Below are 23,139 nucleotides of genomic sequence, written 5' to 3' on the forward strand. Positions count from 1 at the left end.
TGGGGAAAAAAACAAGAACCAAACTGAAACAAAAAACACCAACCCCAAAATCTAAAAAATGTGTAAAAAGAAAAAGGAAAAAAAAAGGAACAACAAACAAACAAAAAAACAAGGCACAGAATTTTCTGCAATCTACTGAAATGAAACCCAAGTACCCAATTTGACTTGGTAAGAAGAAATCAAAAATTGAACAAATAAAAAAGAGGTGTCAAACAGCAGAGTGTACTTTTCAAAGAACATTTTTTTGTCTTTTTTTTTTTAACATAGCAAATCCCAAGCCTTCCCAGTCTCGCACCTTGCCACCCATTCATAAAAAAACACACGAGTTTCTCGCAAGTTCCAATATCACTGTCTCTTTATCATCTAAATAGGGCCAGTTGGACACCTCATTGAAACAAAAAGGCTGATCTAGATGAAGTACTCTTTCTTTTCTTCCGAGTTGTTCTGTCCTCCTTCTGCATTGATTATAGCTGTGTCTGCGTCAGCTGCGTCATCGGCTCCCTTGGCTTCATGAGTGAAGTATGTACCTGAAAGATGAAGGGGTAAAGCACCGTGACTGTCTGATGGCCGCTGTGTAACGTGGTACAGAGATGGCAACTTGCTTTATGGCCATCATCAGGCGAAGTGGTGTGCAGGCAGCAGAGGGGAAAAAACAATTGGAAGGAGAGAGCGAGGTGGGTGAGACAAATGGGGATCCGGGGGTTCCAAAGGCACCACTCCAACTGAACCGCTGCGATATAATTCAGCAAATGAGACATTAGAGCAGTGATTATGACCAGAGGATGTCAGCAGAAGAAGACGTGAGTGGGAGCTAAAAATGCAGAAAGCTGGAGAGCCGCTGACTAACGCATCAACAGTAAACACCAAGGACCAATGACCAGAGATGTGCACGCACGTGGTTAAAGACCAAAGCAAGGAAGAGCAATTAGCCAATAAATGAATTAGGGCCCTGATGATGCCTCTGCTGTCACCTTCAATCATGTATTCAGACCATCACCTCCTGGTGTCATGAATCATTATTGGCTACCCACAGGTGAGAATGTGCTTGAACTTGCACGAGAACTTTGGATTTCCTATGCTTTCCATTTCAGAGTGGGGTCCCAGATCATTCTAATGGCTGGAAGGAAGGCTGGGATGGGGTGGGTGGTGTGTGTCTTGTCTCTCATCTAACCCGGACCCAGATTCATGGATTTGCTAATTGGCACAGCCACTTTAGAATGACAAGTAGACAGAACGTTACAGAGTTGGTGACACTCTTTGTCGCCAAGTCCCAAGGGTGCACATGGAGAAAGACAAGGATTGCACCTCAGCATCATACGTAGGGAGAACTTCAGACACTGGCCGGGCATAATTAGATAGCCCCTTTCCCATTATCTACTGTTATCCCTGAAATGACTTTCATCTGTCGGAGACATTCTGTTGTGATTTTAGGCTCTCAGATGACAAAGCTGAGAAGGCAGGTGGTCAAGTGCCTGCTCTCTTCTTCCGCAGGCACACACCTGCCCACTTCCCTTGGCCCTCTGCGGCTGCTGCTTGCACTATCCCCGCTGCCTCCGTGGCCTGGCCTGCCCCACTGTCAAGCTAAACCCCGTGGGGTGGGGGTGCTTGGCCAGATCTCCTTAAGAGTCCCAAACCATTTTATGCTTGAGATGGACACCCGGGAGCCTGAAGTACCTCAGAGCTCTACTTCTGTACTCAAGGAACCTGCTCCAAACCCGAGTTACAACCGAGCAGTCTGCAAGCACCCAGAAAAACAAACCCCACCCAGCTCACTGCACAGTGCTTGAGAAAAACAACTGAGAAAAGACAAGGGCTGACAAAGGAAAGGGAGAATAAATTGCCAGGAGAGGAGGAGAGGCTCAGAGCAGCATGAGGCAGAGGAGGAGCGTTGGAAAACATGATTGCCCATCCAGACTGCACAGCTGATAAGTGTGATCATTAATGGCAATTTAAATCAATTGCACTGATAATTTTAAAAAAATACATATTTATGTGGCTTTTAAGGAAAAAAGATTTTCTTTAACCTGGGCACAAGCACACCATGGAAGTATTCTGTCCTCTGTGAGTAGCTTACCCAGGGTTTGGGGCCAGAAAACAGGGCCAGCTGGTCCACCTGTCTTCATCCTAGACACGGCGGCCTAGGCGTGTCTCTATCCACATCTGGGGCTCGCACACACCTTACACACCAGCCCTCACTTGATCACTTTTACTGTCCCCAATTATGGACTGGAGAATAACAAGTCTATAAAGCTTTAGAGAAAATCCAAATCAAGGAGTGTTTCTCATCAACTCCAAGAGTGCTAATCAGCAGCTGCAAAGATTTAAAAAAAATTTTTTTTTTAAAGAATTTTTCCCTTTTCCTCTCCCTCTTTCAGGAACAAGAGAGGTTGGTCCGGCCACATACACCCGGCCACCTAGCAAGGACAGACTCGCAAAGTCCCACACACAAGGTCTGTGTGGACCTCATGGCTCCAGCCTGCCCAAGCACCTTGCTTACCTTTATGTCTGGCAAAATAGCGGCCCAGGATGATGAGCAAGCACAGCATGGCGAACACCACCACGGCCACAACGCCCCCAATCACGGCATGATCCACCGCCCTGATCGCACCCTCTTCACCTGCTCGAGAATCTGTTGAGATCAGAAGAGGAACAGGGATGTAGAGCTTATGACAAGACACCAGAGACCCAGGAGACACTGCCCCCTGGGTCAGAAGGGCATCTTTTTGTTGTTGTTGGTTTTTTGTTGTTTTGGGTTTTTTTGTTTTGTTTGTTCTGGTTTTTAATGGAGGAGTCAGAGAGAACAATTGAGATGGCCCAAGTGACACTGAGGGAACAGATGTCCAGTGCTGAATTCATCTGTTCTCCCCATAAGGCAATTTCATTCAGGATAGGAGCTAATGCATGTGGAAGAAGCTTATGGAGGGAGGGAGAAAAAAGGGAGGGAGAGGAGAGGAGAGGAGAAATGGAGTCTACCAGGTCCTGACCTAGGCTAAGTGGTCACTCTCTCTGGGACCAGGTGTGGATCCTAATTAAAGAAGCCAACCTAACTATTTTAGGGTGCTCCAAATGGCACCTTTCCGCTATCACAGGAATGGCAGAGGGGAGGACAGAGTTATCTTTCTACAAAACGAAAACCACTTGTTCACGGATAGGAATATGCATGGTTTCAAAAAGCGAGGTGCTTAAAAGCCACGGCTGCCTTAGAGATAAAATGAGGATTATAAGACTAGGGACAAGTGGTGTACTAGCTACATTTAGGATGTATGAGGGCATAAGCCTCAATTTAAAACCTAAAACCTATTACAAAAAAAAAAAGACAGCAAGGAATAATTGTCTATTGCCACAAATGGCTTTTCTTTTTATTTATTTAACACCCCCCGGTGCAATTAATTTTCCTTTATAAGCATCACCCCCTCCGGATGTCTTTTTCCGACTGAGGAACGACGTGTTTGGCTGGGGAGGCAACTTCAAAATGAACTCCAAATGAGCGATAGCAATGCAGGCGATGGATGTATGGCAGTGTAAACAATTTTAATTTAGGAATGTGGCTACATCACCCTTTGCTGAGATCCTAATGGCACCCGAGATTTATAATGTAGTAAAAAACAATTATTCTCCCGTTGATTAATACATTAACATTTTGGAGTGGAAGCTAAACCATTGTCTTCTCTTTTTTTTTTTATTGAGTCAAGTACGACACCTCCATTAAAATGATTTACTAGCTGTACCTTACAATTTAAGCACAGCGGCAACAGAAACGGTAAAAATCTTTTAACTTTACATGATTTGTGAAGTCATATGTGAAGGATTTACCATTTAAATCTTTCAGTACAAGAAGCACATGGCCTATAAATCTGTCCCCTTCGCAGTTGCTGGACGCCTAAGAGAAATGCATTTCACCAGGAAGACTGAGAGTGCAAATTCAAGTCAATTTCTAAGAAAGATTTATCTCTGTCTCTCTCCAAAGAACAGAGCAAATCTCTGAAGCCTCCACCTCTAATAATATTTGAAGTTTATCGATCAAGCGTACAGATCCGTGACAGCTAAAGGTAATGGTGCTCTTTTGAGCCGAAACCTGATACAACGCTTTCAGCAGGAGAGCATGATTTACACTTTCTATCGATATTTCCAATTCTGCTCGGAGATTAAGTACTGGAGGATGTGGGGGAAATAACTCGTGACTGAGGGTTGCATGAAAAGTGCTTTAATTAAAAAAAATCCAAATTAAAAAAAATACAAAGTATTTAAAAGTGTTTCATGAAGTTAGAAGAAAGAAAGAAAGAAAGAAAAACAAACAACCCAAACCCTAAACCCTAACAGAAATGCAAAATCAGAGGCAGTGGCGGCGGCAGCAGTCCGCCCAGGACAACAGGATGATGGAGGTTTAATTGGAGGCTGGAGGCAGAGCACGGCAGCCAATTAGATGTGCGAGCCCCTCCAGCAACATGTCTAATAAGCTGCACTTGAAACGTGAACCTGGCGGGCAGGGATCTCCCTCCTCGACCCAAGTGCTGCGGCTGCAGACTCCGCTGGCTTGCAAGTCATTTCAACAAGGCACAACTTGCCATGGATATTTTAAAAAAATTTTTCTTTTAGAGACAACAGAGCTGGCTGACAAGGAGCACTCTCCTTGGGGTGCTGCTGGAGGAGAGTGGATACAAAAGTGCTCATGGGGGCAGGGGGAAAAAGCAACAGGCATTGTGTTCCTTAGGGTGCTTTCAAAACAGGGGTTTCCTCCTGGCTATGAGGATTAACTAATTCCCAAGTGCCGCAGACTGCAGACCTACTGATTTTGTCTTTCAAGGGAACCCCATGTCTTAGAATTTGGAAGGGCAAAGCAACATGATATAGATCAAATGACAGAAGCCTCTCTCTCTCTCTCTCTCTCTCTGGCCAGCCCTGGGGCTTGAACTCAGGTTCTGGGCGCTGTCCTTGAGCTTCTTTTGCTCAAGGCTAGCACTCTACTACTTGAGCCACAGTGCCATTTCTGACTTGTTCTGTTTATGTGGTACTGCGGAAATGAAGCCAGGGCTTTATGCATGCGAGGCAAGCACTCCATCACTAAGCCACATTCGCAGCCTGAGGGCAGAAGTTTGGAGAAGCTGTCCAGAGCACAGCGCTCAGCCACTTAGGGGTTGGCCACTCTCTTTGTCCACTGTTAAGATGGCTTCCTCTGTGTGTAGTCATAGGAATACTCTAAAAGCCTCAGAGGGAACCAGAGAGAGGGAGAGTGTCCTAGGTATGTGAACTTTGGGGTAAAGGAAAACAAACAAAAACCCCAACCCTCTCAAAGCAAGCAAACAAACAAAAGACTCACAGGGCATGTGTCCTAAGAGATTTTCTTGGGCCCAAACCATTCATTTGACTTTTGCTCCCTATGAACTCAGAGCTGTATTTTTCCCCCAGTGGTGCTATTTCCCCCTGCACTTAGCCCAGATTAAATTATAGTTATCTACATTCTAATTATCTTCCCCTCCCTCAAGGACATACGTTCCTCACCGATACTTATTTATAAGTGTAATCTCTCTAGCTATCGCCCGATACTCACTTTGATCGGAAAGTTTAGTACCACCAGTTAATCACCGAGACATTTTTCCTGCCTTCAATTACTGCAGATGGACACAGAAGGTAACTGCTGTTTAATTTACAGGGAACACTGTCGATGACTGCCTCTGCCCACCCCATTCCCACCGCCCGAGTTGACCGTGGGAGGTAGCAATCGAGCTGTGCCTGCTCCTAAGTGCCCGGCCTGGTCTGACTCCTCCTGCTTCTCCATGAGGAGTGGGAGGGGGGCACCAATGGAAGGTGGTAGTGGTGATACTGGTCGTCTACTACTGGGTAAGAATGGACTGCTGCCTCATGCTTTATAGGCAGCAACAGCATGAGATGCCACAGGAAAGCCCTGGGCTGCAAGAGGATGAGAACTGGAGAAATAGGGACCATCAAAAGGACATTGTCTCTGGCAAAGTCCATCAGCCTCTCAACACGGCTTCTATGTAAAAGGTCAGGCTTTCATCCTCTGCTGAAGGTCTTGCTCCTCCTAAGAAGCAGATCTTTTCATGACATCTCTTTCAATTTCAGATTTTCGGGGTTCATCCTCGCCAGAGTTCTGGTTCTCTGAGTCAGACAGACGGGGAAGGCAGAAGCAGACATGATAGCTTCTCAACTACAAAGTGAACTGGGGGTGTAGAGCGTTTAGATATAAACACGCCTGGTCCTGGGGCCATGGGCAGCTCTTTGGTTTAGAAGGTCTGGTTTTCTTGTTCCCTAAACTGTCATAGCTGTTCCCAATAAGAAGGTTCAAGAGTGTTTCTATTCTAGGACCAAAGTGCTTCCGTCATCCTGGAAAAGAAAGCCAGGCTTCTGCTTAGTAATGTGAACAGGTTATTCCAGCCTTGAAGAACCAAGTAAGCTCAGGCCACACCATGCCCGTGGAGTTCATCTCCGGGTGGTGCACATGGGACTTCCAGCTAATCAGGCCAAGGGCTTGGGCTGACTTGGGGAAAAAATGCAAAAAATTCTGGGAGGTTCCCCCAACTGAGTTGTTGCTGTCCCCTCCCTGTCTGTCAGTCTGTCTGTCCCGTCCTGTAGCCACTTCTACAGAACTCTGAGTCACAGATCTACCACCCACTGTTTAGCATTCGGGAGTTGGCTTTTCTTTTGGCAAAAAGCTGAAACTTGGCTGCAGGTGAAGAGTTTATGAGCTGCTTGCAGAATGTTAAGCTGGGTACTAAATGTTTGGGTCAGAGTTTGAACCACCTTGGGCAAGGCTTTAGCATCTTAGGAATTGCAGAACAGAAAGAAAAAGGAAAAAACTTCAAGAAATTCCCAAGGGGGATGCCCCAAACTGCCCAGTCTAATGCACTTTGGGCCAGCGACCTCCTCCAATCCACCCTCCGCACAGGCAACAGGAATCGGGAAAGTTCTGTCGGCAGCAGTTCTCTTCCCTAGGGAGGGGGGCGGGTCTGGTGATTGCTGTGGGAACCAGACCTCACCCCCAAACTGCAGGGTCTCCCCCCCCTCCTCCTGGGACTCCTTTCTCTACTTCAACCACTTGCCAGAGTCATCTTTAATGCCCAACTCCAGCAGCAATGCCGCCTGCGCTAATCGGGGCTCCGCGAGGGAGCTGGGTTTCTATAGCTACATTACCACCTGGCATGGGATGTGTAACACGAACTGCCAAGTGAATGCCATAATTGTGGATCTCTGATAAGCCTAGAAGGCTCAGTTGCCAAAGCAGGGATCCGTGGGCCAGCAGGGAATGGCTAGTATATTCTCAACAAGATCCTGGTAAGGAGGGATTTTGGTAGAGGGTCTTGGTAAACAGAACCCATGACTGCAGCCCGCACACCCTGAAGCCTGGGGCTGCAGGGCCCAAGGTCATCCTCTGGCCAGAAGGACACCAAATAGTCTGCCTATAAGGTGGGGTTATATGGTACTATCAATATAATATGTACCTCCGGCTCCCCTAGCGCAGGCTCTAAGGTAGGTTTAGCAAGCTTGGGGCAGGCTCTACCTCCTCCTGCGTGTACTTAACTGGCACTCAGAGGTCATATTTAGAACATGGAAGATTCTAGTCCCCCTGCCCCTATTTATTGGACCACTCAGATCCTCCACGTCCCCCTAGCCACAGATGACTGGAGAAAGAGTCACAATGGTTGGCTTTTTCCAACGGTTCTGTTGCTTGGTTCAGCTGAGGTCTTGCTGGACAAGTCTGTTTAATTAAAAATCTCTTAGAACTGGTGTTTATAATGGCAGTGCTGCCTCCAGCTTTGTAGGGTTGAGGGATTGGTGTATCTCAGAAAAGGCTTAATGACTACGAATGATGTCACTTGCTACTTCTTGCTAGAAAGAAAGAAAAGGCCTGGCAGTGGATTTTTCCAAATCTCAAGCAAAAACAAAATCTGACTTCCAAAAACCTAAACAACAAAAACCCAAATCTCACACATTCACATACACACATGCACGCACGCACGCACGCACGCACGCACACACACGCACACCTGAAGCGTGTGGAAAAAAACAAACCCCAAAACGTAGCTACTCATTTTCACCAGCTATTGTGACTCTCGTCGATGGCAACAAGAATAAGTGTATTTTTAAAAGCACAACTTTATTACTGAAGGGGAACAAACTGAATGGCACGTGCTGACAAAATGCCACATTATTTGCTAATCCTAATATGTTATTCTTCTTTAAGATTTGCTTTTCTCAGCACCAATTCAATTATAGATGCTGCAAATCCTTCTGACATTTAATTCCCTCTTGTCAGAGTAGTAAATGTATACAGTACATGCACAGCTTTCCCATTAAGATGTTAATATATATTGGAGCACAGTAGCCTTTATGCGGCATAACCTTTCCTTTCTGTCTTCCTAGAAAATGGAAGGGAAGGAATAAACGGAAGGCACGAAAATCATGAACATTGCATGGTGTCCCAGGCGTCTCCTCCTGGCCACGAGCTGCACTCAATTCCGGCAATGTCACTGTGGCTATGCTAACGTTTCAAAGGGACCACGCCGAGCAACTTAAAACTGCAGACATCCTCTGGAGCTCAGTATGTGCTTATTTAAATGAGAAGAGCTACCCACATCCACACACTGTGACTGTGTGTTGTCACAGCTCGAGACTCTTGGTCACTGCCTAGGAACAGGTCCAAACTGGAGAAAGGCTAAGAGTTCATCTCCCTCCCCCTAGACTTTGGGAAAGGGCTCTGGGTTTGACATCAGCTCTGGGGCAGGTGATCCTCACCATTCCCTTGGCTTCTGGCCAGGCCTCCAGACGCTCTTGAGATGTTGGGCACAATTATGTACTTCAGAGGATCTTGGAGAGGCCAGTGTGTGGCTGAGTAGGGATGTTATCTGTCTGGCTCAGAACTTGGTATGCCACAGGGACTCAGCAAGCCCCAGATCCAAGCCTGCTATCTTCATGTCTTATCACTGATCAGACCCAAGTAATCATCCATTCTCCAAGGTCTCTGCACTGTACACCCAAGACACAATGCCCAATAAATACTATGCTGGAGCCACCAAGCTTGCTCTTTTCACTTATAGAGACTCAACACCCAGTGGATCTAACGGCCCTGCCGTCCTCTAGGATGGTCAAGACAATGTAGGCCTGGCAGATCATGGCCATCTGGTTGAAATTATGGTTCAGGTACACCATTTGAGAAGCCAGAATATGAAATACTTGTCATTAGCTAAATAGGAGAATATGTGTATGTATTTTAATTTGGATTTTTTAAAATCCCTTTCAAGTTACTTGATTCGATGGGAATGACTTGATGTGACAGGATGCGAAGCTCCCCAAGGCATTCGGTGTTAACTAGGGAGACCGAAGGCCACAGTTAAGTCTCTGCTCTAGTTGTCTCACAATGACAGAGATTCGGTGTGATTGCTTTTCTATCTCAAGCAACAGGAGGGCATTGGGGATGATGCCGGCTTTCCTTCTAAGAGTAGATGTCTGAAGAAGCTGCGAAGTGTTTCTAAGCAGACATTTCCCCTAGAATCTCTGCAGAAAGATGCGTCCATGGCCCTCCAGCACTTGGGGACGTGAGGAGGGTGGGTGAATAATATGGTGGGGTCGCCCCGGAGCAGTGTCCAACCTGTAGACCTGGAGTTCACACTTTGCACTGTGGCCTGCCAACTTTTTAGTTCAGAGGGAAAGTTCCCGTTTGGGGGTTGGGGAGGGTCTCCTTCTTCCCCATGGTGGAAACAGGAGCACGCTGGATTATGAGAAGGATCAGAATAAGGTTGAGGTCCAAAGTCATGTGCTACAGGGGATAACAACTGACAGCTAGCAAAGACCCCATAGATTTTGTTTTTTAGTCTACCGCCTTAAAGTAGCTTGTTTTTGAGACAGGGCTTGTTAGGTTTCCTAAGTGATCCTCTTGCCTTAGCATCCCTCCTGAGTGCTGGGATTATAGGCATGCAATACCATGCCTGGCCTAGAATCTTATAAGAAGGGAGTTTAAGTGTTTTAACCTTTTCCAAGACAGGACTTTCCCATGACATTTACTAGGACCACTTCAAGGGGAAACCAATACCATAATTTAGGAGAGTGGTTGGGACAATGGCCCTGAAAACTTCCCAGCAGAATGTAGGCCATCTTTTTGTTTTGTTTTGTTTTGGGTTGGATGTGGGACTTGAACTCTGGGCCTGAGTGCTGTCCCTCAGCAATTCAGCTCAAGACGAGTGCTCTACCACTTGAACCACAGCGCCACTTCTGATTTTCTGGTGGACTTTTGGAGATTAAGAGTCTCACAGACTTTCCTGCCCAGGCTGGCTATGAACTGAGATTTCAGATCTCAGCCTCCTGCGTAGCTGGGATTACAGGCGTGAGCCACCGGCGCCCAGCCTGTATGCCATCTTTGAAGGGGAAGTACTTGAGTTAATGGCAGAAACTATCTTTCCAGGTCAGTCAGCCCAGGGCTCTGCATCTGACAGACTTCACAAAGTCTAATTCTGCCCTTCTCTCCCTAGGCGTATACACCAAGAAGGGCTCAAAGAACAGATAAAGCAAGCTGAGGAATCAAAACTCCTCCAGAGGCAGCAGTAGCCTTGTTCAAATCCCGACCGTCTCTTAAGTAATAGTTTCCTCATTGAGAAGCTGAGACCAACCACCTTGGCCTTCACCGGACTTTCCTGAGACTCCACCCTTGGCAGGCCCCTTCCGATGCATCAGCTTCTACTTCCGCCTTAGCCCTTGCTCTTCCTACTCACCCTGCACTTTCTCATAGCATTTTTTCACTGTCTCAGACTAACTTGTACTTCAAGTCTTTTTCTCTCCCTTTCTCTCTCTCTCAGAAAGTTTCTATGGAGGACAGGACTATCCTGTGAAGTTCAGGGCTGCTCAGGGTCCCCTTTGGTCTTGTTCACTGCTGTTCACTGCTAGCCTAGAGCCAGGTACAGGCACCTCACATGGTTTTGTTGAATTAAGATTAATAATACAAATAAAGGAAATGTCTGCACTATAAAGCATAATGTAAGTCATGATCCATACCTCAAATTGATGATTGGCCCATCTGGTTTTTGATGCCTTCTATGTTATCTTGACTATTGGTTTCCTGCTTACTGAGTCTGGGCCATACTTGTAAATGGGGGTAAGGAAAGACTATTCTCATGCCACTGAGTTTCTTATACACATTTAAACAACATCAGCCAGGTCTGTAGGGTATTCCACTACCCAGATGACCACACATCCCACCCTGACTGAATCTAGATGCAAAGACTTTCTTCCAGTGCCGCCATTATCTAAATTAAGATTCCAGGTAAGCCCTTGATTCCTTTGTAATCCATTTAGCACACTAGGGTAGGTTCCTAATTTCTCCTAAGACCGAGGCCAGGTAAGTATCAAAATTTGCCCTCCACTCATAGACCTGTGAAGGACATCTAGGAGGTTTCCAGATCACTTTCTCATTTGTGGGGCAACAGGAGTAGGAAAACAGCTCTGGACTGTCTTATTGGTGCCTTTGCTCCAAAGACAGAAGACTGATGGAATGCTCTCACCCTGCTGGGGGCCATTTTCTGGCACACTGTCTATTTACCACTGCGCTCCACTAGACTTTTCCCAAAGGCCCCTCCATTGCTGAAGGGAGGGATGCAATTGGAGACGTTTTTTTTTTTTAAGTTTTAAACTAAAATAGAAGAATAAATATGCTTACAGCTATTCTATTCCACATGGGTGGCAGTAACCACCAGCTGTCAACCGGAAACGGCAGATGTAATTGATAAAAAAACAACTCAAAACTCATGTGGATCCACCATCAATAAGGTTAGCACCCCAAAAAGAAATGAAAGGGTTCTACTGAGAACTGGATGAGGTCTGCCCCTAATTGTATCACTGAACTATATGCAAGCATTAATTTTTTTTAATGCAGATTACAGAGGATCAGATGGGCGACGTGCTTTGCTGGTGGAGGACACTACGCCATATGCTGCTTGTGAAACTGTCATTAGCAGAGGTGGCACTGGCAAACGGAGGAAGGGAAGGGAGGGGGGAAGGGAGAGAACAGACTATCTTCATTTGGATGTATGTAACTTTCATCTGTACTATGGAAAGGATGGGATTTCAACCCCATGAAGCAGGGGATGGATGATATTATTCATTACCACAGTTTAGCATTAAATGTGCAACACCTACTCTAATTTATTGATGGGCTGTTTAAGACGGGGGTTAACCTGTTTGTCTTGTATTATAATTGAATTCAGTCTCTAGGCTACAGAAATTTGAGAAGTTCATCCTTTCTCAATCAATATGCTTCCCTTCAGTGACCCATTTCAAGACAACTTCATAAAAATAATGTATTTTGTTTTAATAAATTTAAACACTATGACAGCTGCTCAATTTTTATTGGCTGTTTTTTCTCCCTTCAGATGTCTCTTTGCTGCCGAGGGAAGCCAAGTTCACAATCAATAGTAATTGATTAATCAGCATCCCCTTTGAACAAAGGTGCTAATCAGTTTTTGATTAGTTCATCAAACCAGATGCAAAGGCAGCCCAGCTCCAGCCTGCGAGTTCATCAGTGTTGAACATGACTTACGGCTACTGGGTATGACTGCAGTGCTCCTGGAGGGAGTGGGGGAGGGCTCATGTAATTACTCATTTAAAGGAATTATTATGAACACAAATGTCTGACTTGGGTGATTGATAGAACTGCAGTGGGGAACATCTGACGGGGTGCAAGGCTGAGGCCTGGGATATTCCTAAGGGATGATGCTGGAGGAACAGGTGGATGGCTGATTTAGCCATGTTGTCCTGGAGAGGAGAAAAATGACTTTGCCTATCAGAACGATCCTTGGCTGGCTAATATGCCAAGAGGCACCAGAACTCCTTTCTCAGGATCCCCAAGAAGATCCAATTGCCAGAGGCAATGAATCAAGAGTTGTTTTGTTTAGGGCCAATCTCAAAATTGAGCCTGTCTGCACGAGCAGGAAATGGCATCCTTCCAGCATTACATTTAACCTGGAAGGATTCACCTACTCTCAATCTCAAGGAAAAGTAGGGCAACGTCTTTGCAACTTCTAGATACCACATAGAAGAAGCAAACAGAATACTGTTGGCGGGCTGGTTATCCTTCTAATCTTTTGATTTATTTATCTAAATTCCTGGGGATCAGAAATCCATTCATTTCACCTAACAAATAAAGGCTGGGGGCTCACTATAGGTCAGAAATACGGCAGTGAACCAAAACCACTGTGGTCTCCTAAATGCTTCCACTCTGCAAAAATCTAACACCAATGCTCACGCTGGCACATGGCACCAACATGAAATCCAAGGTCTGAAAGCAGCACACAGCTGTCAGTAAATCTCGGGCATCTGGAAAAACTGGGTAGTTCCATCTTGTTTTCCTCACTGGAGCAGGTTTAGAGTTAAGATGCTGCTTTAACAGAGCTGCAGTGAAGGGGTGATGTGGAACCTTCCTTTCCAATGGCTGGAGTAAACATCCACCACGTATCCCTTGGTTTCTCCACTGCAGTGACGAGGAAGGGGGCTTGCTTACTGATTTACGAAGTGATCAAATGCTTAAGAAACTGCAACGAGTTGGCAGCTCCACATCACAGGAACTCCTGTAATTGTCTAGCTCTGACCACTTTAAATCTCCCCCCACCCCACTCCCTCCTTTTTAGGATATGCTTCTTATTCTGGATTAGTAACACCTAAATTCTGGAATCAACCATGAAACCTACTTTTGCAGGAGCCCAGTGTGCTGTGAAAAAGGTCTGAGGTGGATAATTAGTTTACATCGTGGTGTGTGACAAAACAATTGCCCCTCCTTTCCCCCTGCCCTTCCCTACTTCTGCTTCTAAGATACTAATGACAAGGCTTTGCTAGTCTACTCCATCCAAGTAGACAGTCAATGAATTTAAGATCTTGTCGCATAATCCAACATTCTTCAACTGCTTTGTAAGGCAACAAATTTCCTCTGGAACCACTATGTACCCAGGACATATTTATTCTCTTACGTTCCTCAGTGGGGTAGCTTTGGTACAATCCCAACAGACAAGTTGACCTCTACTGCATTAACTACATGTCATTTCTGTACTACCATAGGGAGGAGAGGTTAAGTGAGAGAGTGGGGAGGAAGAAAGTTGTCTATAAAAATTGGTTCTTTGGTTATGTTTCAAAATCCACACTTTGCCAATTGATCTGTCAGCAAACCGAGTGGTTGTTTTGTACAAGCGGACAGAGTGCCCGCAGGTGAGACACTGCAGTGCCTTACCTAATGACTAGCCCTTACCTGAGAGGTCCTCACTGTCCAGTTCTTCTGCGGAATTGGGCAACTGAGTAAGGCCTTACAAGTAAAAACAAATCGTTTTTCTTTTCATTCCTCCAGGGACATAAACAAAAAACACTTAAGAACTGAGGATGAATTAAAAAAAAAAACATGAGCCAAATCTCTTGCTATCTTTCACATTTTTTTAAAGATAGCTTGAATGTATTAATCCATAAGTTCATTTTTTTGAATCATGTAATTTTGTGACTGACACACGATCAAGGCAGAAAGATTCCTCAGTCGCCACTGTCCAAAGCACATGAAACATGAAGGTGAATGTTTAAAATCACTCATTCACAGCAGCATGCAAAAAGGAAAAAAAACAAAAACAACAAAGCTTGATTGTTAGATGTGGATGCTCTGATATATCTCTTAAATACAAATGTACTTAGATGTTACATACTGATGTAAGTTTTATCTCACGTTTCACTACAAATTGAAATCTTTGCCAATACTGACAAAACATAGTTCGTTATCAATTTAGGATGATCGTGAATGGCATATTTCAAAATGGCGCAGCATCTGCTAACTGCAGATTGCAGGTTATGCCTTCATCAGAAAATCTTACTCGTAAGATCATTTTTTTTTAAAAAAGAGAATTTCATGTATCAATGGCATTCCTGAAAAATAAAACCCTCAAAGCTGAAAAAGCAGTTAGGTCAGGAGGTAATCAAGTAGAGGGGCTTGAAATTCCTGTACTCAAGAAAACCCCTCCACTGGCTAGCCGAGATGGCGCTTAGTCATCCCTGATTTGAATTATGAGAGGTGAAGAGGGAGGCTCAGCTAGGAGATGGCTTCCATTTCCTCATGCTCTACTCATGGGCTGATCCTTTAATGAAGTTTATTAAACAACACAAAATGTTAGGTAATCGGGGTGACCTTTGCAGCTCTACTCCAAGTCCCACTTGAGTGCTCTGGGAACCTGAATCTCCATCTCAAACTCTGATGGATTTGTCACTTTTGGAGATGCCTGTGGACTTATCCAACTGCAAGGTCTTTGGAGAAGGATGCTAGTTTTGTTATTTTGGCATCTTTTCCTTCTCCTATAGCCAAGCACAAAGTACACTTTCAGTAAGTATTTGCTGAATCAATGAAGAAGGCCAACCAAGACAAATGTTCCAGGAACATGGAATGTCGTACTGATTGTTCTGTTTTTTTTTTTTTTGTAAAACACAAATTCATTAAAACAATCCTGCACAAGTGTTTCCTAAAGCTTGGATGTTGTAGATTGCTTTGTAAAAAAAAAAAAAGTTACACAGACATCAAGAGCCAGGTTGATTCTGTAAGAAGGGGCAGTCACATCATCTCCTGAGGAAGGAGAATTACCCTCATGGCCCATGGGTGTCCATACTCAAGGGCAGGTGCCCAATTAAAATGAATGGCTTTCAAGTCCACAGGTGTTTCCAAACTATAGATTTTAGGTGACTACAGGAAAAGTGGTGAGTAATGTAATATGTTATAGAGGCAACCAGGAAGGGATGCCATCTACTTGTTCTGAAATCTGATTGGCTGAAACCATTCTTATTTCTAATTGGCTTTCTCCACTGTATAAAGACTGATGAATACAATTGTCTGAGTAACTGTTATAAATGGGCAACATAAAGTACTTCTCTATAGTTAATTATGAACTTGCCACCTTCAGAAGGCTCATCCCGCACTTCTACGTGGCCCAATGAATAGCAGAGCATTCTACATACGTGCTTGGTGCCCACTGAACCACATTAAACAAGGATGTTTCAAGTAGGTAGCTTTACTGCTGAAGGCTCGTCTCCTTGGGGAGGGCATTAGAAAACTAATTAAAAAAAACAAAGACAGATCTGTTTATGAAGTAGCATTGATAACGCAAAGTTTTCCATTCAGAAGCAACAGTTGATAAATGCCTCATTAAAGCTAAAAGTGTCATTTTTAATGACATAAACTTTAAAACATACCAAATCATCTGGAATCTACTGCTCAAGACTGTTCTGAAGTAAGAAGCCATTTAGGCGAGTGGGATTAAATTTGCTTTTGCAGTGCCACTGTCTTTTATGAATCTATAGCGCTTTGCCATAGTTGGATAATTTCTGAATAAATATAATTAGGACGAGTTTCTTGAAGCACAGGGACAAGCAAAATTTCCCTCCTAAAATTGCTTTGGCTTAGATATTTTTCTTTTATGTTCAAAATGATACACCTCTTATTTTCTCAAAGAAAAAGACAAAAGACGCATTTTATGAAGCAGAGAATATTCTTCAAAAGGAAACTTAAAGATTTAATAATAAATGGGAAATTACTTCTTGGTTCTTCTATTCAAACTTTGTATTATCTTTCTCACCATTTCTAATTAAAATGCATTCAACAAATTTCTATAAACTTTACAAAACAAATTAAAGTTTACTTCTGATCCATATGGGATTTTAGGGAGCAATGATGGATGTGCTAAGGTGCGATATGATTATTTAATATGTGCACAGTGGCTGTCTCTCCTGCAGAGATGTGTTGGGACACACTCTAAGCCTGCTTGGTACTTCTGTGGGCTAATTTTTCCCTTTTGGCAGCAAGGTTGGCTTCTCAAAGTTTCAATGATTTTAAACCAAGGGAAGGAAACCCTCAAAATAATAGAAACAATTAGAAGTCCTAGACTTATTTTTTAAGTAAATTCAAGGCCAAATAAAATGTAAAGGGTTCGTTTCATGAGGGTATCTTTTTTGTCTTAAAAGAAAATTTCAACAAAGAACAACCAAATGAAAATCTCTAAGAAACACAAACAACCCACTAGCCCGCTGTCCCTAGTGCCATTCCCATTATAAAAAATAAAATAGGCGACGGTCTCTCTCTTACCTAAGCAGCATACATCTGCTCACTTGGCCATATTATGGAAACTGTTACTTCCACCACCAGCCATAAGAGTTCAGACGCCCCCGGTAGTTTTAATCTAAAAGCTCAGTCATCCTGTTCTTCCTGCTTTGTCAGCTTTTGTGGAGAGTTTTTCCCTTCTTCCCATTAGCAGAAATTTGGTTCACGCCGTTAAACAGTAGCACATTGTTTCCAAACTGCATATCAAGGCTGAAACGCAATCTTCAGGTCCTGCAGCCATTCGTAAACCTCTTTAGCTTTGTTCTTGGGTAGAACATACAATGTCTGCAGAGTCCCTTGACTGAATGACAGCCTTTGAATGCCACTGTTATGCACTCGTACAGAGAGATGTACATAGAGGTTCATACACAGATGGTGGACATAGCGGTTGTAATAATGCGCACTGCTGGCTATTTTTCTTTAAAATGGGCTTTGGAATATCCCCACAATTGAATATGAAGTAGGAGATGGAAATTCCATGTGCTTTTAGGGTTCTGTCATGGTCTGCACTACTCTTAAAATAGTCCGGGAAAGGGAGATTCATTGGAGCAATTACCTAAGGGTAGTGGTGTAGGGCATTAGCATCTGTCTAGCACTGGCCCAACACGTTGAAACCCAAACCCAAAGTGAAGGATTATTCTTCTGAGGGGTTCCCAGTGATAGACTGAATTAAAATCTATTTAAAAACTCATTTGGGATATGAAAATTCATGAGATCATCAGCCTCTGCTGTATTAGAAGGTGGAAAAGGCAAGAGGGCAGGTAGACTTGAAAATAATGAGAGAGAGAGAAAGAGAGAGAGAGAGAGATAAAGAAAGAAAGAAACGAGAACCTCAAACCCAGAGGAAGCCAGCTGACTGCAGTGCAGCAAAAGCACAAGCACTATTCCAGACCAGGTCATGCGGTCACCCGACCCCTCATGTTGGGGAGGAGGGTGGGGAAAGGGAGAGGGGATGGACAAACAGGGCAAAAAAGGAACGAGGCACAAGACACAGAGAAGCACCCACATTTGAACAAACAAAAACCATCACACGCACCCACACGTCAATAATCATAAGGAGACACCACCGTGCGTTACATCGCTCATGCGTTTCTGCCATCAAAACTTCAGACAATGTGAAATCAGGATTTGGCAGTGTTTTTTTTTTGTTGTTGTTTTTTTTTGTTTTTGTTTTTGCATTGCTCAACATGCACACATAACACAGGATTCTTCCTGTCCAGGCCTTTAAGGATGAGCTCCAAAAAACACAAATGCTCAAGATCCTTATTCAAAGAAAGATCCTTGTATCGCCCTAGTCTAAACATCTCGTTCTTACACTCACATTTATCTTTGCTGTCTCCTGGATCCTTAAAAACATACTGTGGTGAATTCTTGTTTGGTTTTCTTTTTGGAGGAAATCCATTTGGTTTTGAATCATGCCCATGCACTTCTAACCTTCTGATTCATGCTTATTCCAATCAGATATTGGTAGGAACAAATGGTCAACATACATAAACAACTAATATAAACTTCATACATACTCTAGCAACACAAGCTTGAATAAAATTTTTTAATGAGTCTTCAAAGGGAAAGCTTTAATTTTGTCTCTTTTCCTTTTCATCAAAGGAAAGAGCAATATGGAAGGAAATCCACAATGACTACTTTTTAGACCGGTAAGATGGTCACAGATGGCTGACCTAATAGGTCTTGTCATTTAAGTTGCTAAGTTATCAAAGTACTTAACATTCCTCTAGGCCCAGATCACCATAAGGAACACCTCAAGGTTATCGGAAAATGAATATGAGTCAAATGGTTGCTGTATGAAAGAAGTTGGGCTTTTCTTTTTTTCCTTTTTTTTTTTTAAAGAATAAAATCTGTTCTACACTGTCATCTTATTGGAAATCAGACCCTGTGACTTGTAATTTCCACCCACGCTCTATTATTATCTTTTTATCCTAACAACTGATTTGAAAAATTTCGTCCCCTTTCATCAAGTAAAAGTTTAAGATATTACTTTGGTTTTTATTAGAGCTATTTGCTGTGGGCGAGAGTGTGTATTGCTACAAACAGTGGTTGGAGCTCTTTGTGAAGATGCTATGAGGATTCTGGACAAGTTGAAGAATGCATTTGTAAGTGCATTACACAGGGATCGGCCCAGACTATCGATCACCTCTCCATTCCTTTGCTGTTAAGGAGTCCAATTTAAACTATGAGAGATACATAATACACCAGGGTTGTTCTGCCTATTTCCTACCAAGTATCTCATGCACTGCTGGTCAATAACATCTCACTGAAGTATCAGTGGCTGTTTGAATACCGTTCCCAACTAGCAGGACAGGGGCTGCTTTTTACCATACACTACATCTCTATTTTCTCTCAGAGGATTGTTGGAAAGTCTGTGTCTTTAAAAAAAAATCATACTGCAAAAAGAGATCACTTTCTCTTTTTCTCTCTTTAAAGAGAATGAGCTAATTAAAAATAGTAGCCTAGAATCACAATCAGCCCCCAAGTTCATTTCTCTTTTCTCAGCCAAGGGAACACATTTCCTACACTAAATAAATACCCTGTCTAGGCCTTCAAGGATGAGCTGCAAAATACAAGTACCTAAATTTTATTGAAGAGACCAAGAAAACAGAACTCTGGAGCTTTAGGAGATAAATGATCAATATTTCTTCAAAGATCTCATAGAATTCAAGAACCTTATGGTTACATTTGACCCTGGAGTTAATTACAGGAAGCTCAGAATTTAAAGTATTTTAAGAAGAATAAAACAAAATTTCTCGAGCTACATTAAAATAGCCTTAAAGCTCTGAGAATAATCGATGAAAGCCAGGAGGTGCTCAATTAATGGTGAAACATACAAATAACTAAGCTTAATGGAGTGCAATGCCTGAGATGTAGCAAGTATTATGGGGCATTACCTTAGAAAGTGGAAGTTTTATACCTAATTGATTTCTCATGACTGTCAAGTGTACCTGAACCCTTTAACTTATTTTTTATGGATGTTTCCCTTTGTGCCAATGACAGGGAAGGACAGGATGAAGTGGGAGTGGAGTGGAAGGGATCTATCACTCCATACCTAACTTTGACCTTAGAGGACAGCTCAAATAGGCTTTGTGTAGAGATTTCTAATCAATAGGTTCTCAAATGTAGGTTTCTTTAAGGAATCCAGTCTGAGACAGGAGATGTTACTCAAAAACTTGAATTAATCCTACAAGGTTGGCTGATCAGTTCTTGTCATTTCAATGACAGATTTCCACCCCGCACAACAGGCAAAGTGATTGAAGTGGGCCCTTTACCAAGTGATTCCCTTGGATTCAATTATTACAATTTAGCCCATTTTTAAACTAACATATCTGTCTCTAAGCACAATCTTGCCAGGCTTAGATTTGAGCTAAGTAATAAAGCAATATACGGATGGAACATGATTCTCATTTTCTGACTGGAAAGACACAGAAAAGTTAATAGGTTTATCCCCATCTCATACGTCAACTGGTGATAGGAGGGAAAGGAGACCATGTTTCCTTGATGTACACTAAGTTTTTAATCATGTTTCTGATTAAAGTTTTAAAATCAACATTTTATCATTTGGTCTGCAAGATACCCCCATACACCAATGACTTTTAAAAAGTCCTGGTTCATGTACGATCCTTTTGGAATGACCCATGTTAAGCATAATCATAAGATGAACAGGTAGAGATTACAGGTGCATTCAGGAAGGGCAGTCAACCCTAAGGGTGATGAGGACAAAACAAAGCCACAATACGTCCTAATCACAGCTTCTCTCCCATCCTCTGTGACCTCCAATCCCAACTGAGTGACACAGAGATCTGTCGTTCAAAATTTACCTGAGTCTACATTCTGTAACCTTTGGTTCAGATGCTAGATGTTTAAGTAAAATATTCATTACTTTTCAAGTTTTATGTATTTCAAGCTTTGGTGGAGTTTTATGTAAAGAGGCCACTCCTGTCATGTTAGACTGCAACCATTGGCTGTTGAACTCACAACAGAAATGACAAGACTCGACAGCCTTACACACAAAAAAATATAAATAAATATATATAGTCTATTTACAAGATCAGTCTACTCCAAACGTGATTTCCCTTGAAGACTGCATTTCTCTTTTTCCCAGGCTTGCCTTGCCTCTCAGCAGTGCTGAGAAAGTAGATAAACAGTAATGTGATACCAACCGTGAACTGCTGGTTCTGTCGTCGCCGTTGTATCTACAGACAGGAACAGAGGATTGGAGGAAGGGAAGAAACAGGAGGAACGGCATGCAAAAAAAGGGAAAATGGAAAAAAAATGGAACAGATAATATATGAGCAAGCTTTCAAAGAACATCGCGTGACAAGCAATAATAAATGAAAAGCAAAAAGCATTTGAAGTGAGTAGCACTGTTTTAAGACATGCCTGGAGCCCAAAGCTGCAAGCCAGTAAGGAAAACAGTAAATTCTTTGGTTTTTGGGGGTCTTGCCAGGACACATATATTTGCTAGTCAATAGTCAGGGAACATGCAAAGTGATGAGAGACACCGGTGCAAACTCAGGGGCTGGTAGATGGCTCTTAACGCATCAAGGCTCAGGACTGCGACAGAAAAGCTCAGCCGGAACGTTGGTTAAACAATGGATTCATACATTCAAACATTGCCTTTGTTTTAACCCAACCCACCCGGGCACATGGGCTTCTCCACTGCCAATTAGGCATCACTGGATCAATTGCACTGAGTGTAGGCTCAGATGCCTGTAGATGAATATGCAATAGACAAGTTCAACTTCTCCACTTTATTACATTGGCGGAGTTTAGCTAGGAAGTACAATGAACTGGCAGACCATGGGAATCAACAAATTACTTTCTTCATTCAGACACACAGTGTCCCTCTGTCCCCCCTCCCATTCTGAAGCTCTTAATATGTAACAGTTCAAGAGCAGAAGCCTTTCACGAAGACACACATGCCCACCCAGCCTTCCAAAAGCCACATCTAATCATGTGACACTCAAAACTAACGTCATCATCCATGAGCTTATAGCTGAGAACCACATTTGCAGCTGTGAGCTGCCAGCATCCTGTTCCACAGCTGGATTAGGAGATGGACCCATCATCTTTGTGTTGTTGCTACTGCACTTGTCATGGAAGAAGAGGTGGTTTGTCTCTTTCTTCTATTTAGGAGAACTGTTCAAGTGTTCTCCTTCTTCCCTACCTGGCCTGCTATCACAGGTTCCTTTCCACAGGACATTCTTCCTAAGGGCTCAAGGCATTTTCTCTTTACTCTTGGTTGTGGGGGAAGTGAAATGCATGCTGACATTTTTATCCAGAGTCATTTTAACACCACTCTTCTAGTCAATTTCATTCCGTGTGAACCCAGCTGGCCACAGTCTCCTTTTCCAGGCCCCTCAGATCTCCAACCTGCCCCATCAACTTGGCCATCCTTCGGCCAGAAAGGAATAGTGGTGCTGAGATGGTGCGGGTCATCTTGACTCAGAAGTTCTTGGGATTATGGGTTAAAATGATGATCTGACCTTTAAAAATGTTTAAATTTATTTTAAATAATGCAGCTACTCATTTAGGGTTTTTTCATGAGTCCCAGAGACTCCAAAAGACAGTTTCAGATTCAACACAGGCAATGTTTAAATGTACCAGAATGTCACATATAACTTTTTTTGGTGGTCCAATGAGCCTGGAGCTTCTGATTTGTAAATATGACACATGAATTCACACTGGTGTTCCCCCTCAGTCAGCATTCTTTCCTCGGTACTGCATACCATCAGAAGTCAAAGCCCTTCAAAGGAGCCAGAATTAAACCAGAAGTCTGAAGGGCCAATGCAGCTTAATATAACCAACCGCTGAATTTCTTGGAATAAGTAAAGATAAACATAAAATACACCACATAAGAATACAATACTTACTTACAAGTCAACTCTGTGTGCATAAAACAGCAGTAAAAATAATACAGGAAACTGTACAAGTGAAGCAACACTCTATACCAGCATTCCAGATTCTTCTGATATGGGAGACGTAGTTCTTTAGTGGAGTTATCTATGCCCAGCATTAGT

At 43.2% G+C, this 23,139-nt stretch overlaps 1 protein-coding gene across 2 annotated transcripts in view; it reads right to left on the reverse strand.

Moving 5' to 3' along the window:
• Positions 1 to 333: 333 nt before the first annotated feature.
• The window catches only part of Cadm1 (cell adhesion molecule 1), a 315,013-nt gene continuing 292,207 nt past the window's right edge, over positions 334 to 23,139 (reverse strand). Inside the window, exons 9-11 of one of the 2 annotated variants that reach the window (XM_013009798.1) lie at positions 21,280 to 21,312; positions 2,498 to 2,629; positions 334 to 527 (exon numbers count right to left, since the gene is read on the reverse strand). In XM_013009798.1, coding sequence (XP_012865252.1) covers positions 409 to 527; positions 2,498 to 2,629; positions 21,280 to 21,312 — 284 coding nt within the window. In that variant the 3' untranslated portion in view covers positions 334 to 408. The remainder of the gene's footprint in view (positions 528 to 2,497; positions 2,630 to 21,279; positions 21,313 to 23,139) is intronic. The other variant, XM_013009799.1, reaches the window with a different exon arrangement.

The sequence above is a fragment of the Dipodomys ordii genome, unplaced genomic scaffold (genome assembly GCF_000151885.1).
Source record: "Dipodomys ordii isolate 6190 unplaced genomic scaffold, Dord_2.0 Scaffold10, whole genome shotgun sequence".
Lineage (NCBI taxonomy): Eukaryota > Metazoa > Chordata > Mammalia > Rodentia > Heteromyidae > Dipodomys > Dipodomys ordii.